Here is a 15,308-nt window from a genome sequence, read left to right as displayed (position 1 = left end):
CGTTTTATCGAGTGCTGTTCTGCAGAAAAGGAAACTCAACCCGGATGAAATACTATCTCGGTGTTAGTGATATCAATGTTTCATAATCACGATTTATTATTTTTAATAATTACGAAAATAATATCATATTTTAGACTATTAATATCTAGTTCGTCTGTGTGCGACTGAGTGCTCATAGAATTCCAGTCAGCCGTTGGTGTCGCTGTCTGCTGTCATCAAACAAGCAAAACACCTGTTGAAAAGATTTCGGTCGTTCCATCAGATCCTTCTCCCCAGGTATATTTCTAATATGATCGGGTCATATGTATATGTATATGAATCTTAAATCCCAACGAGCTAGAGGGGACTTATATAACTCATATCGGAATAATAATGAGAAAACATGCCATGCATGAGGTGTGGGAGACGAGTAGGAGAAAATAACTGCAAGGCTATGAGAGGTGTATGTAGCTAGGGCGACACGTTTGACTTCCTACAGCACAGGGGTTTCCGACAGAAAGCATCAGCCACCTACATAACACAGTACATTCATTACTTGTAAATACAGGCAGTCACGTGATACCGGAAAGCGCAACTCTAACCACAGGGTATTGCAAATAATATTCATCTGAAGTTATCCGGTAAATAAATTTCATGTATTAAACTTTTTATTCACAAGCCTTACCTGTGTCAAGTGTGTACATAATATTTCAAAGGAAACAGTCCATATCTGTTACTCTCCCTAATCCTCTCCATTAATTTGTTCTACCGATCACCAACGGCAGGGCTCATCGACCTGATCACAGTCCTGCACCGTGCCCTGGCCAAATAAATCGTTAGCTGACATGTATCGCTTGTATAATCAAAAAAAATTTACATGAAATTTATTTATCATAACTTCTGGGTGAATATTGTTTGCAATACCTTGTGCTCTAACCACATCGAACGGTGTTTCACAATTTGTCTTTCGCCACGGCTTTGTTCTAGCAAATTCCAAATTTCGCCAAGCCACTGTTTGCTCTAGCTTCTATAGTGTGCAGCTTGTATACACTCGTTTTGACGTCTGTGTAGAAAATGATATACTTATCTCCTTGCCTTAGTGAAAATCAAAATTTAGTGTTTTCACGTGCACGGCAAACGAATTCCAAATAGAGGGAAAAGTTACAAAATTTGTCGCCTTATGCCATTTTTTGCACGGTGATCCCTGATTTGTATATTTTATTATGAAAGAGAATGGTTTAAAGTATCCTTCAGGAAAATGTGAGCTAAAGTTTTAATTTTTACTTTTTGGAGGCGCATATTACCTTAAATTCTTATAAACACACTGCACATATCCACGCTGCTATTGACAGTGTTTTCATTAGTAAACTTCTCGTTGGCTTTTTTGTCAATGTTCGCTATGGTAAACCATATCTCCATTTTATGGAGAAGGCCATCTCCGTTGACCAAACGAATACCGACTTCTGAACGAACTAACGCCAAAACAATGGCCATGCAATCCGGAAAATGCTTCTCAGCAGAACATCCACTATTCATACACAATTCATACACTATTCATACACAGTCCATGAAAACATCACGTAGCAACGTGACATGCAATCCCGTGGCCGGGTAGGTTTTGCACAAGGTCTCTGCCCTCTCTTTCTACCAGCTGAAATTAAACAAATTCTGTTGACAATGCATAATCATCGGAAAGATATCCGGTCACCTTTGTTTAGAACAACTGTTTCTTTTCACCGACTCTAAATATGAGATTTCATAAATTTCAATACCACTTATGGAAACTGGTACCTGTACATCTAGCATTTTGCCTTTAAATTCTTGTCGGCGCTGTTGATCGACACACTTCGTCGAACACCTTGGTCTTAAGCGCTTGAGGTTTCCAGGGGATTGCCGGATATCACAGAAAAGTCTAGTTCCTGTTTCAACCGGGTTGTGGAACACTGTGAAGTCAGCAACCATGAACGAGACGCGACTGAACGGTTTCCCCGCGCTGAGAACGTCCTTTGTCAATAAGCTGGCCGAATTTCTCCGCGCTATTGACCACATGGACAAAGTCATCATGATGCCAAATCGTCTCTGCGATATGGACACCGACGAAAATGACAATCTTGACACCGGTACCGATGCACCGCTCGGCAGCAAGAATATCCATCACTGTTACTCCATGTTGAAGGAACTCCAGGGCCAATTGTTGCTAGGAAACAACGAAGAGGTTAGCCGCCCCGGTGAAGATGATATCGGTTTATTTGATTCTTACAAGCGACATCAACAAGGTTTCATGGATTCCATTCAACAGCTCACGGAGGCAGCCATCTTCATCACTCACAGGTACAAGAGGGAGTTCGGTGATTTTGACTCGGACATAGCACCAAAGTTGTTTGCAGTGTGAGTGAACTGATACTCCGAAGCAGAGATTGCAAACAGATTCGGAAATTCGAACAATATGAACAGTTGGTGGCAGTGACCGAAAACATGTTTGCCAAAAATATCTTTACACTCACTATTATTGTTTGTAAGTTGCCTAATGATTTAGGCCCATCAGATACAAAACTGTACCATCATTGTCGTTGATCTAGACCATAGGGACCGTGAATTAGTCAGACTGTGTTCACGTTGTACTCTCTGGTAATCTTTGAGTTTTGTTTTGTGTTGTGTTGCTTTTAGTGGGTAAAACAAGGTTACGATATCGCAAGCTAGAGACCATGAACAAAGTCGAGCTTTGCCCACGTTGTATTTTGTAGTAGTTTTTGAGTTTTGTTTTGTGTTGTTTTCTCCTTGTAAAACAAGATAACAAACTAGTCTTCATTTAGAGAACATTCATTTCGTGTAGCTATGACAGTATGCATATGTGTAGACGCGCAAAGCTTACATCTTTGAGTTGGCCTAGTCGATACCGAATCGGATACGGCAGATCTTTAAATCCACAGGTAACGCCATATGATTGAATCCCGATCATTATATCTTGAAAGGATGTCAACACTTTCTGTGGAACAAAGTGCCAAGACGTTGCAGCTTCCGCTTTTACATATTCTTTTAAAAAACTGGAAAGTTGTGAAAGTCTGGGGATACAGTCTCTGTTGATTCCACAAAAGTGTCAAATCTCAGAACTGGACGACAACGTATAAACGCATCCTCAATTTGACCCCTCTCAAAATCAACGAGTCCCTCAGCAATGAACGCTTTATGAGACAGAGAAACGTTGCATCCCCTTGTCCTTGAAGATTAACATCTCGACTATCACGAAGGATCCTCAGTTGCTATTGTGTTTGTCACTTACTTGTAAGAATCGGGTTCTATATACATCGCGTATCCTGGTAGCAACCACACTGAGCTGTAGATGCAGCTTTCTCCTACCATCCATGCTGTCACGGTCTTCCGATATTTGATTTGATTTTGAGATTCAAACACAAGTGCATACAACGATACAAAACAGTGAGTGATACGATAGCTCGTTGCTTCCGGCAAGGACAGACAGACCAAAGAACTTTCTGGTACCTTGTTTTTATTGCCACAAAAAGTATTAGGAATACAGCATCGTACTTTTTACAGTTCGAGTGGTTATTTCCAAAAACAAAAAAAAATGTACATCATGCGAGTAACACTATCGTTCTGAATATGAGTTTTGTTGAACCATAATGACAAGAAATTAATTACTTCTAAAGTATATACAATCTTCAATCTATTAAAACCATTCTTACCGCATAAAAAACCGAATATTTGCGTCGACTATAATGGCAGATCAACTGTAAATCATACAACATTTATCTAAATTACACGATTTGTAATATTGAATCGCACGCTGCATTATTAGGGTGCAGAGATGAAAGCGTTCTTTAACTTTGCCCGGCTCAGCATCAGATGTGAGGATGACTTGACCGCTAGTCTCCGTTACTCTCACTCTCTTCTTCATCATCTTCAGGTTCTTCCGTGGCTGTGATTAAAGTGAAAAAAGAAAGATTTTGAGCAATTATGTCGCTTTCAAAGGGCCGGCACTCTATGTGTTGTATATGTCAGGCAAAACACAAAATAAATCATGTTTTGATTTTCCTTTGCGTTTTTGATCGGTTTAGGAGTGTTAATACAAGAAGTATGTGTGATGAACTGACAGTGAAATCATTTTGGTTTTTATTTTTTTTTTGTTGCATGTGCTTTTTGTGTTTTTCTCTGGTATGTTCAGTATATTAAGAAACATTGACGTAACTATGAAGTGAAAGAGTCCCTTGTGTGTATCGAGCGAGTGATGATGGTTGGGTTGGTATGGAAAAAAAATCGCGAAGTGATTATATGTACCTCTGCTACGTCTGCTTTTTAGTTACAGTGAATGAGTATGTCTGTAGGCTGTTTTCAAGCAGGGATTAAGAGAGAATAGCAGGAAAGAGAAGATACTGTTTTGTGAAAAATTAAGTTATTTCACTTTGCTTTGTTCACTCAAGCTTAATGCATAATGTGCACTATGTACTTTCTGGTAGAGGGTTGTGTTAGAAAAGTAATAAGATCTTCAATATAGGATGGGAAGATTTGTCGAAAGCACAAACATTTTTACCAATTTTGCAAACTTTTACTAATATAATCTTGAATGCTTTGTTTTATATGAGTGCTCTTTAAAATAACTTTTGTCTTCACCAATCCGACCAGCGGAATCCAACCAGCAACACTGTGTCAAACTGCTCATTGCATTGAATGTATTTCCCGCTGACTGCTGAAAGTACCCTGATAGCATTTGGTTTAAGAGGACGCTGCACTACGCTGAAAAAGAGGGGCTCGTTTCAAGTTTTCAGCTATTTTCCCTTCTCAAGGGTAGTCATGACTAAAGTGGGTGCAAGGACTGTGTTATGAGTCACCAACCTTCTTCTCCACTGCGTGTATCCCTCATGTAGTGTAGAGGGCGCTGGTGCTCTCCCATCAAACTGCGCGCCAGACGGCTCTGTTGGTTTGAGTAAAATATAAATAAATTAACTCATGCCCTATTCCCGTTCATTGCCACTTGTTTGGTTTGCGCAATGGCTTTCTATCGCCTGCTTAAAATGTGTTTACTTTCAGTCTATTATTTTATATTAGTAACATTCATAGTGTAACTTCTTCAGGTAATAAAAAACATCACACCCGTGCGAGCCAGTTTTCGTACACTATATGGATGAAGAATGCATGTTGAAATTCTATGAAATTAGATTTCCCATTGGTTTTAAATCAAATTTGAAAAGACGCCATTAGCACGAACTTGTCATCAAACACTTTTCAAAGGAAAAGCTTTAATGTAATATTTTCTGACTCGGAGGGGATCACTTATAGAGGGCGCTTTTATCTTGCGATGAAATAATTATGAGTCTGTATATGACGTGTACTAGGTAACAGCACAGTGCAAAAACTCTCAAACAACAACAGAACAAAAAAGACAAACCTGTGGACGTGCTTCAGATGTCAGACTCTGACTGAGTATACAGAGAACCAATCCAATGAGCAAGAGTTTCTGTGATACCATCTTGGTAGTTTATATTTTCTCAAGTTTCCTGAAATAGAGAAAGAAAAACATTTCTTCGGTTTTGATATTAGCCGACCAAGGGCGCAAGCAGCCGAGGGTATTGCAACTGCAACAGAGAATAACATCGCGTACCGTATTTGAACCACTTTCTAACAACATGTACAGCTCTGATTAACGGCAAACAAGAATCTCATTTGAGTTCACACTTGTCAATCGAAAGTTATGTGAACGCAGGTGAGCTAACTTCAGAGACTGATGATGCGATCCCCTTTACTTAAATGTCGAATTATCTTTGCACCGGAAGTCTCTCAACCCTCTTTCACCCCCACCCTTCCCCTCCCCATCGTGTTATTGGCATACGAATGCGTCGCCTGGTACATGATCAGAAATAAAAGTCCGTTAAACAACATATATTTAGTAAACACGATTGGAACTAATTTGAGAAATTTGGATTTTCATATTTTTAAAATTTCTCAAAAGTGTTAGGTGCTCTTTGGCTGATTGTTGCAATATTACTAATTACTCATAAAAACAAGTTAAGTGCACAACTTAAAAAGAAAAGCAGATGAGCTTACATTTGCAGATCAGACAGACATTACTTCACCATCCCATTATCCCAAATTAATTCCAATCGTGTTAGTATTGTGTAAGGTCTTTAGTGTGCTACAGATTCCCATAGAGCCAGAGTAATTAAATGCTTTGTTTTGCGTCCACCAAAATTAAAAATCACGCCAGGAAAATTTGAAACACGCAAGTTTTATATTACTGCACTTGATTGTTTCCATGTTCACTGAGTAGTCGTTCAAGAATCAAAGAAGAAACTTCTTTTTCGCTTCCATAATTTCCACTATAGTATGACAGGCTGCATGCATGCAGGCATTTTAAGTAAACGAACATTTGTAGGCAGGAAAGTTAAGCGGTAAAGTCCTATTCTAGTACTCCGTTTTCTTTTTGGAGAAAACCTCATAAAACCTACGCGTGTAGGGACGCAAAATAAATCCGACCCAGGCATTTGACGCAGCTCGCGATTTAGGGACTGGTCAGTTTCTTCAGCCTGGGGGGGGCGGTGGATTCATGGGGGGGGGGGTCACCCTGTTTTTGACTTTGGTGATAGGGGGGTCACCATGTTTTTGAAATGCCCAATAGGGGGGGTCAGTGTGTTTTTGAATTTTGACACAGGCTCATCATTGCCTAAAATGCTAGTGTCAGCCACAAATTTCATCATTCAGTTGTATTTTTCGGCGCGCCCTTCGGGCGCGTAACTTTAATAATCAGTCATATTTTTCAGCACGCCCAACTTTAACATATCAAGCATACATACATCAGAGATATCTGTATGTTCAATATTTTCAGCGTGCTCTTCAAGCTCATTACTTTAATATATCAGACATTTTTCAGCATGCCCTTCGGGTGCATGACTTAAATATACAAGGCATATATATCAGAGATATCAGGATGTTCATATTTTTCGGCACGCCCTTCGGGCGCCATACTTTAATAAATCAGATATATCTTGATGTTTGCTACGTGAAAGTGTACCATTATGAAATCTGCATTTCATATGAAAAGGATGACAAATTCCTGATACTTTTCTGTTCTCTCTGTGAGAATTCAGTATGAGAAAGCAACATACACAAATATTTCACAATATATATTTGATACAGTGACTTATTTTAGAGATAGAAAAATGACAAGATATCTTTCCTTCTCATTGATGCAATTATTTTCCTTTGTTTCACAGGTTTTCTGTAGAAAGATGCTTTTTTATGAACAAAATAACAGTTAAAAAAGGCAGTTTTTGTCATTATTAGCTGTGCTTTTATGGGTTCAATGTTACAAGAAAAGGTCCTCTCAGACACTGTACACATCAGATTTGGCTAAAAAAGCTCTCTATGGCTCCTCAGGAGATTTAATTGGATGGTTGACAAGTCTTAACACCCATCAAAGTTTTTGATTCACTGCTTTTTCCTCTTTGATATTAATGATTGACATCCATTTCTGTACAACAGTTCACGACATCTGGTTAAGCAGAGAAAGTGTGAAATACATTCACAGCTTATTCAAAATACAGCTCATTCAAAATGTACAGTATTCAAATTTTAAGATTCACACTTTGAAATTCCTATCTTACAACTGACATGTCAACTATTTCATTAAAACATAGAATGACTATTTAAATTATAAATATATGTAAAATGTAAAATATAATATTTATATATATAATATATATATTATATATATATATATATATATATATATATATATATATATATATATATATATATATATATATATATATATATATATATATATAATTTATGTCCACCTTTTGTTTTACCTATGTCACTCCCCCCGGGGGGGTCACCCTGTTTTCGAAATTTGGAATAGGGGGGTCACCCTGTTTTCAAAATTTGGAATAGGGGGGGTCAGCCACTTTTTGACGTCGGCAAAAAATAATCCACCGCCCCCCCCCCCCCGGCCGAAGAAACTGACCAGTCCCTTAGCCGCAAAGTATAGACAACTCAACCAACGTAATGATTGCAAAATTTTGGCACTTTCCCTTAATTTTAATATCGGTATGATCGCAGTTGTGACTGTAAATGGCCCTTGAAAGTCATTATACGCCAGATGAATGGGATTCTCTTAGGTTGTGTGATGCCATGACAACATACATGCTGCCTCCAAAACAACATGCATCGCTTCACTGGTAACACGGCATCTCTATTTCTGGCTCCAAGCAGCGTAGCACTCATACCTCGGGAAAGGCAACAAGGTGTGCTTTTCCTTCGAAACAACCACGACTTACTCTATGCGAACTACTCTACTCCACGACTTTACTCTAACGGCCGCAGGTTTCACCTACGCTCCCACAATGCTGCCATATGCGATTGTTGAACTTTGTGGGTGGGTTTAACGATTTCTTGGTTGCAGGTACTCGAAAGCTTATTTCGGAACACATATGGACATATGTCAACATGGCCATATGGTTCATCTATTCTTACACGGTCTTCGTACTTTAAAACATGTTCAATGTTTCTCTAATTTCTAACTAAAATTGTTGGACCATAAATTTTTGAGCTCTTTGGCAAGACTTCCTGTCTACATAAATATCCGGCACTATTAGCACACTCTAAGGTTCGGGATTATTGTAAGTGTCATCTTTTAATATCATTGATGATTAAACAAGAAACGAAGACTCATATAAAAAAAATACAAATACGTCCCCATAAAGAATGGAACATGTTAAAAGCGACTATTTTGTGGGAAAAATACGGGCTTTCACTGCAGTATTTCCGATAATAGTACATCTACAGTTCACATTACATAACATTGCATTGCATTACATCGCCATATATTCTATACAATCAATATCATACTTACAGAGAGTCAGTCCAGTCTGCTTGATATCAGTGTACAGATTGAGGTTTCGTCGACAGATCGTCTCCTGTTTTAAAGTTTGCCTCGCCGATCTGTGTAAACACTACAAACAGTCATCCAATAGAAATTCTCATAATGTGTTGATATGCCAAAAGGAGAAAATGTTGGCAAATATGTGATAGTTGCTGGCAGAGAGGTAGAGATGTAAACATTACACAAAAATAGCTGACATGAAAATTATGGACTCGGCGTCGTCGATGACAAATTACGCAAAATTATACAAAATTCCAGCGACATCGGAATCTGAGCTTGACAGAAATGTGCTGGCCTTGTTTCATGGTGGGGAGGGGAGTAATGTCGTCATCTCGGGATTCGTCACATTTTCATTCTTTTGGAACCAACCTCTGTCGGTCAGAACCTTAACGTTTGCAAACTGAACGAACCATGAACATTCCGAAAGAGCGGGAACCAAGATAAACATTCAGCCACGATTACAGACCGTAATTATCTTATGAGCATATATTTTAAAATCCGCACTTGTTGTCCAGAAACTTTCCATATTTTGTGTATTGTAATTCATGCCTTCAAGTTTATATTCATACCTAAACGGAGAAGTTCTAGAAAACCGCTCTCGCTAAACCGCAACGTAGAGTATGGCAATGCAACAGTGACTTGAAGTAGATAAATACACAGTCCCCGTTATGGGGGACTGTGATCCGCATAAATCGAGGGCGCAATGTTTTCAATCAATGGTTTCTGGAAATGGCGTACAAGTTAATACCGCTTTAACATTGCGAAAGTACCGTGTATAAAACACAAAAGTTTGGTGATCTAGTACAGTGCAATCATACCGATATCGAATTAAAAATCACGAAATTTCTAATAGTGCCTGTGCCTGTAATATTATTAAGTCTCAAGCTTCTGAAGCAAAATGTACAATGTTGACGCTTTGAAAGTATTGAAACGCGAAAGGACAGTCTGAGAGTACACCTTATATGTAAGATAATGGAAATGTAGAGCAAAAAGTGATACCAAGTGCGTAATATATGAGAACAGATCGATGAATATCTGTTTTATACGAATTTGTAAGCCCTAACAGGAAGTGGTTCTGTTCTAAAAACAGATTTGATGTCATCGATGCCATCTGAAGTCACGTGCTGAAGAGGTATTTTATAGAATACTAGCCTACTAACACATACTGAAGGCGTTTTAGCATAACGATATAGATTATCCTCAGAAGGAAGAGAACACTTCTTTGCATTTGCGGAATAAAGTCCAAAGCATATTGAGCAGACTATAACATAACACGCTTATGATATATTCGGTGCCCTAAAAATTAAAACACGATGATGAGGTATCTCTTGAAAGTTGAAAATAACACAACCACTTTCCTTGTTTGCATGAGCAGAAGGCGAGAAGGTTACTAAACAAACTTGTTTTCCTTGTGGACGGGGGCTTTTAGACAACATTTTAAACTTGTTTTATTCAATATCTGAGACTGCGGAGCCAATTTGGATGATTCAATAAGTAAACTGTTTTACGAGCCAAAGCAGGTGCATCTTCACAAATAGCTCCAACATTCATCACATACAGTCACACGCCACTCAGCATTACCAGGCTAAGTAAAGTAAGAAGACGACGAGTCTAAATATTTGAAGCGTCGGTGATAACCCTTTGCCATCAGGACCTGTCCTTCTTTGAATTCTCATTTCGTTCGCCCAATTTGATGACTGTATCTGTTCCGTCATTAACTGTTTGCAGACGATGCCAAACTTTTCAGTCGTGTTAAAACTCTTGATGATAGCAAGCACTTACAAAAGTCTGTAGATAAACTTGTTCAGTGGTCAAAAATTTGGCGCTTAGATTTGAATGCCAGCAAATGTAAGGTACTTACCATCACCTTAAAAAAGAAACCTATTAAGTTTAATTACCATATGGATAATTGTTTGCTCGATCATGTTTCTTACATTAAGGATTTGGGTGTCATTTTTGATTCAAAACTCACTTTTGTTCATCACATTGACTCTATTGTAGGTAAAACTAATCGCATAATTGGTCTCATTAAACGCAATTTTAATTTGATCACGCAAGTTGCTGTCCTTCGACATCTGTTCATTATTATGGTGCGTCCAATTTTAGAATATAATACAGTCATTTTCAATTCAATCTCGGACAGTCAGGCAAGCCGTATTGAGTCAATTCAGAAACGTTTTCTTAGATATTTACATCATAAACAGGGATGTCACAGTGACTTTTCATCTTGGTGTAATTTTGACCATAACTTGCTCTGTAATCTTTTTAAAATTCAACCTTTGTTTTTACGTAGGAAATTATTTGATTGTGTGTTTGTGCGTAAATACCTTTTATCTTTATATGACTCTACAGATTGTACAGGTTTTTATGGCCTATGCGTACCTAGATACTCTGCTAGACATAGACCTCTATTACACATCCCTTATTGTAGAGTTTATGTTACAAAAATGGCCTGATTGGATGTACGTCACAACTTTTTAATGATCTGATTGATAAGGTTTGCGATGTCAATGTTTTTGAAGAATCTTATTCAACTTTTAAAAGACATGTTAATTTGTTTTTGTCATTGTTTGATGTTTAGGGTACTTTTTTGTTTCTTTAAATTTTAGTGTATTTTATCCTTTTCTTTATTTTCTTGTCTGTAAGTGGCTGCCTGATGGCGCTGTTGATGAGCAAATAAGATAAAATAAAAATAAAATAAAATAAAATAAAATTTAAAGGTGTTGTCACGTCTCGGTGATTTAAAAAGGTTCAATAATTTCTCGATCAAAGTGACCATACCCGTGAATTAATATGTGACACAGCAAGCGTTAGGCTTATCCTCCATCGAACAGGTGTACATAAAGAAAGGAGAGGGTCTGTTCCGGGGGTTCGTCATGAAGTGTTTGTGCTTATAATTAGGTCGACGCCTCGCCCTGCGTATTTGCCGCGAGCGTTTTGCCATTGATAAGGGCCTTAACAGAATTAACACCCGGGGGTACAATTTGGGGTCGGGTCACTATTTTTCATGCACGTGTTTGGGGAAGGCTTTTACCATTTGTGCAAGCATTTTGGGGAGGGCCATTACTTATCCTATGACGATTCTAGAATGAAATATCACACGAATGTCCAAAACATACCTCTGATCAATAGAAAACAAAACAAAACAAAACAAAACAAACAAAGAAAACCAATATTTTCTCCCAATCTTTGTTCTGACCAGTTAAAATGGTCTATTTACCTCAATTGCCAAAAAAACAACTGTGTTGGGGCATAATCCTCATAGTCAAACCGTTTAATTACATCTTCTCATGTATACACAATGTTCCGATGATACCATACTTTCTCGTTCGGTATACGAATCACTTGAAAACAAAGTGATGTTGAGATGTAACAAATATTTTTTGTATGTCAACAATTCAGCAATTTATACAAACACTTAAAAAAACAACATCACTACATGTATTGTTGTTTGTCGGTAGTATGATATAAATAGAACAATAGAATATTAGTTTAGTATCTTCTATTGTTATCACAGATGACAACATCTCTTCCACAGACATTGTCCATTTATATCAGAGGAGGGTTATCCCCCTTTGGCCTCCAATCCCCACATGACCACTGCACAGTTGCATGACCACTTTTTGTCGCAAACTGTTCCTCTTTTTTTGTCTGTTGCAAAAAGTTAATGTTGTACTTTATATACGTGGCCAGTACGTCTTAAAATTCACAAATACGCCACCAAATTACATTATTAAGTAGCTATATTTTCAAAAGTGTCTACATCAGGAAGGGGACATCCTCTCTTGACCTCCCCAACACGAGCGTCGCATGGTTGCATTGCACCACTTTGTGTCACAAACAATTATCCCTTTTGTCTGTGTTGCGGAAAAGCTTCAATAATGTCATATTGCTGTTTCGCAGTACCGTACAATTTGATACTTAATCAATAATAACAACATGTATAGAAAATAATAATTATCACTTTCATATATGTACATTAAAATGTCTGGCCATGATTTTGGGTGAATTTCAGAATTTCTTAATATGCAAAAGTTGGAGGAAGGGTCACCATTTTCCATGCATACACTCACTTTTTGAATCGCACCGGCCCCCTCCCCCATCTGTCCAAGCCCTTGCGTGTTTAAGCCTCCTCTCTACATCGCAAAGTACGGATGCTGCGTACATACAGTGAGAGTATTCAGTGTCCTACCAGGACACTTGCCTTAAAAATAGGAATATGAAAACAACTCTGGTATCTGCTCCCTCGCTTGCACAGCACCACCTTCCAGTTCTGACAAATCGACGGGTTCTAAGGAATTCTGTTGTCTTGATTCGCCACAGTTAGTGTGAAGACTGCAGTAGCGTGCCCAAGCTGATGACGCATTTGCCAAATATGTAGCCGGGTGGAGCTGAATGATTCACACGAGGGAAACAATTACTTAGTCAGTAGTATCATCTCTGAATCATCAGTTACTTGCAACAAACTGATAAAATTGACCAACACATTTTTTTCAAAATTTGTTCGATATATTGAGGCCGAGCTTTGAAGAGACAAATTGTTCTCCGATGTGAATATTTGAATTCATTGTTTGTCTTTTCACATACCGTGGTGGTTACCATCAACTTCTGAAAAAAAAAACAGGTCAAGCTCTGGAACAATGACCTTGAGCTGTCAATAGAGCCAATCACTTACCTTGCTATGATTTTTGCACTCTGAAATCACGACATAAGAATTCCTTCGAAAAAGCTATCAAATGTTTGGTATTATAAACGCAATCCGAACTAACTTCGGAAATTCCGATCACATTTCGGAATTTCCTTTTAATTTCAAATTTTCTTACCAGATATTAATGTTACTATAATACTGAATATAATTGTACCATAACTTTCCAAATAAGATATTTCACATCCCAAAAATGGCTTTTTAAAATTCATATTCACTAAAAAAATTCAGCTGAGTTTGTAGATGAACACGTTATTCAGTAAAACATTCAGTTGATTTTTTTTGGATGAAAACATTGTTCAGTAAAATTCAGCTGAATTTTCAGAAGCACACATTGTTAAATAAAAAAGATCAGCTAAATGTTTGAAAATCTTCTGAAATTTTCAGCTGAATGGAATTTTCTAACAATTTCTAAAAAATCAGCTAATTTTTTGTCTAAAAACAAGATATGCAGCTGACTTTCCAGATAATATCTAAAAATCCAGCCGATTATTCTGTTACCAAAGAAATATTCACCAGAATTTTTCAGCCGTGGAAAATCAGCTGAAAAAATCAACTGAATTTTTGACAGATTACTGTGATCTCCAGAAAATTCAGCTGAATTTTACGCTGATCACATACTTTTGAAACGGTGTGGCACAAATTCTAGGATTACACATTTAAATCTAGGGTCATATTTGTAAACCTCCTACCAACGTAGACTCATGACATTGTATGGATTCAAGTAAGAGTGGTATTATTTTTCGGACTTCGGAATTCCGAAATTAGTTTGGATTCTGCTATAATATATTAATTCATGTACAATAACTCTGCTCATATTTTCGCTGAGGACTTTTTACAAGTAACAATCCGTGTTGGAAACAAAGAAAAACATATGGAACCAATGTGTTTTTTTAGATTAGGAAACGAACAGTTTATTTGCACCACGGTCACTGCATGAAGTTACCGTGCACCAAGGGCCAAACTTAAAATGGTGTCCATTCACTTTGATATAAGGACAATTTAATCGTCGATGTGCACCAAAAGGAAAAGGTCGAACCCGATTTTCTCTTCATTCTTCGAAACCACAATCAACACAAGCTGCAGCTCAGGAAAGATTATCGATACAAATCTGATTTTTCCAGGGGCGTGTTCGACGCCCATCGTGTACTGTTGGGAGACGTAACTTACCAACCCCACAGGTGCCTGGAATGGTCTGTGTGGTATACACAGAGAGAAGGGTGTACCACAACTGTACCACACTGATAAAGGCACCCACCACCCGTAACTGCCCTCCGACCTAACTACCCTGGCAAAACCTCGAGCTACAGTACAGCAGCTAACCCACCTAGAGCTATCGTAAAACATGGGGAAATACAGGGACCGTGGAAAATAGCAATGTATTTTTGACATGCAACTTAAGACAAATAATTTCATTGGTCGTTGAGCATTTTAAGGAAAGTATGCTAAAGCTATATAAAGGAAAACATACAAAACGAACATCGATGATGTTAGTTATCCTTATTGACTTGCCAGATGTTCCTGTTTTGCAATACCAGCATCTAGTCTCCAACGGAAGTTGTTATCGGGTTTAATTGTTCCATATTGTAATATTTACACATGGAAACATAAATTGGACAGTGGCGATATCGTCATTGGTCGTCGTCATCATTATCATCATCATCATCTCATCATCATCATCATTGCAACAACAGTTGCGACAATAACAGTGGCACAACAGCAGAGGATAAC

The 15,308-nt window shown here is 38.0% G+C and overlaps 1 protein-coding gene and 1 long non-coding RNA gene across 2 annotated transcripts; one reads left to right on the top strand and one right to left on the bottom strand.

Moving 5' to 3' along the window:
• Window positions 1-1,939: 1,939 nt before the first annotated feature.
• LOC139141665 (mid1-interacting protein 1A-like) lies at window positions 1,940-2,371 on the top strand. Its single transcript, XM_070711251.1, has one exon. The coding sequence runs from the start codon at window positions 1,940-1,942 to the stop codon at window positions 2,369-2,371; it is 432 nt and encodes a 143-aa protein (XP_070567352.1).
• A 1,096-nt stretch (window positions 2,372-3,467) lies between these two features.
• On the bottom strand, window positions 3,468-8,936 carry LOC139142839 (uncharacterized). Its single transcript, XR_011554482.1, has 4 exons — window positions 8,843-8,936; window positions 5,381-5,489; window positions 4,828-4,906; window positions 3,468-3,913 (listed from the first exon to the last, which is right to left on the bottom strand). It is a non-coding gene; the product is annotated as an uncharacterized lncRNA (long non-coding RNA).
• Between the last annotated feature and the right edge of the window lie 6,372 nt (window positions 8,937-15,308).

This window comes from Ptychodera flava, chromosome 10 (assembly GCF_041260155.1).
Source record: "Ptychodera flava strain L36383 chromosome 10, AS_Pfla_20210202, whole genome shotgun sequence".
Lineage (NCBI taxonomy): Eukaryota > Metazoa > Hemichordata > Enteropneusta > Ptychoderidae > Ptychodera > Ptychodera flava.
The sequence above is the reverse complement of the archived record's forward strand: the minus strand, read 5'-3'. Positions and strand labels throughout refer to the sequence as shown.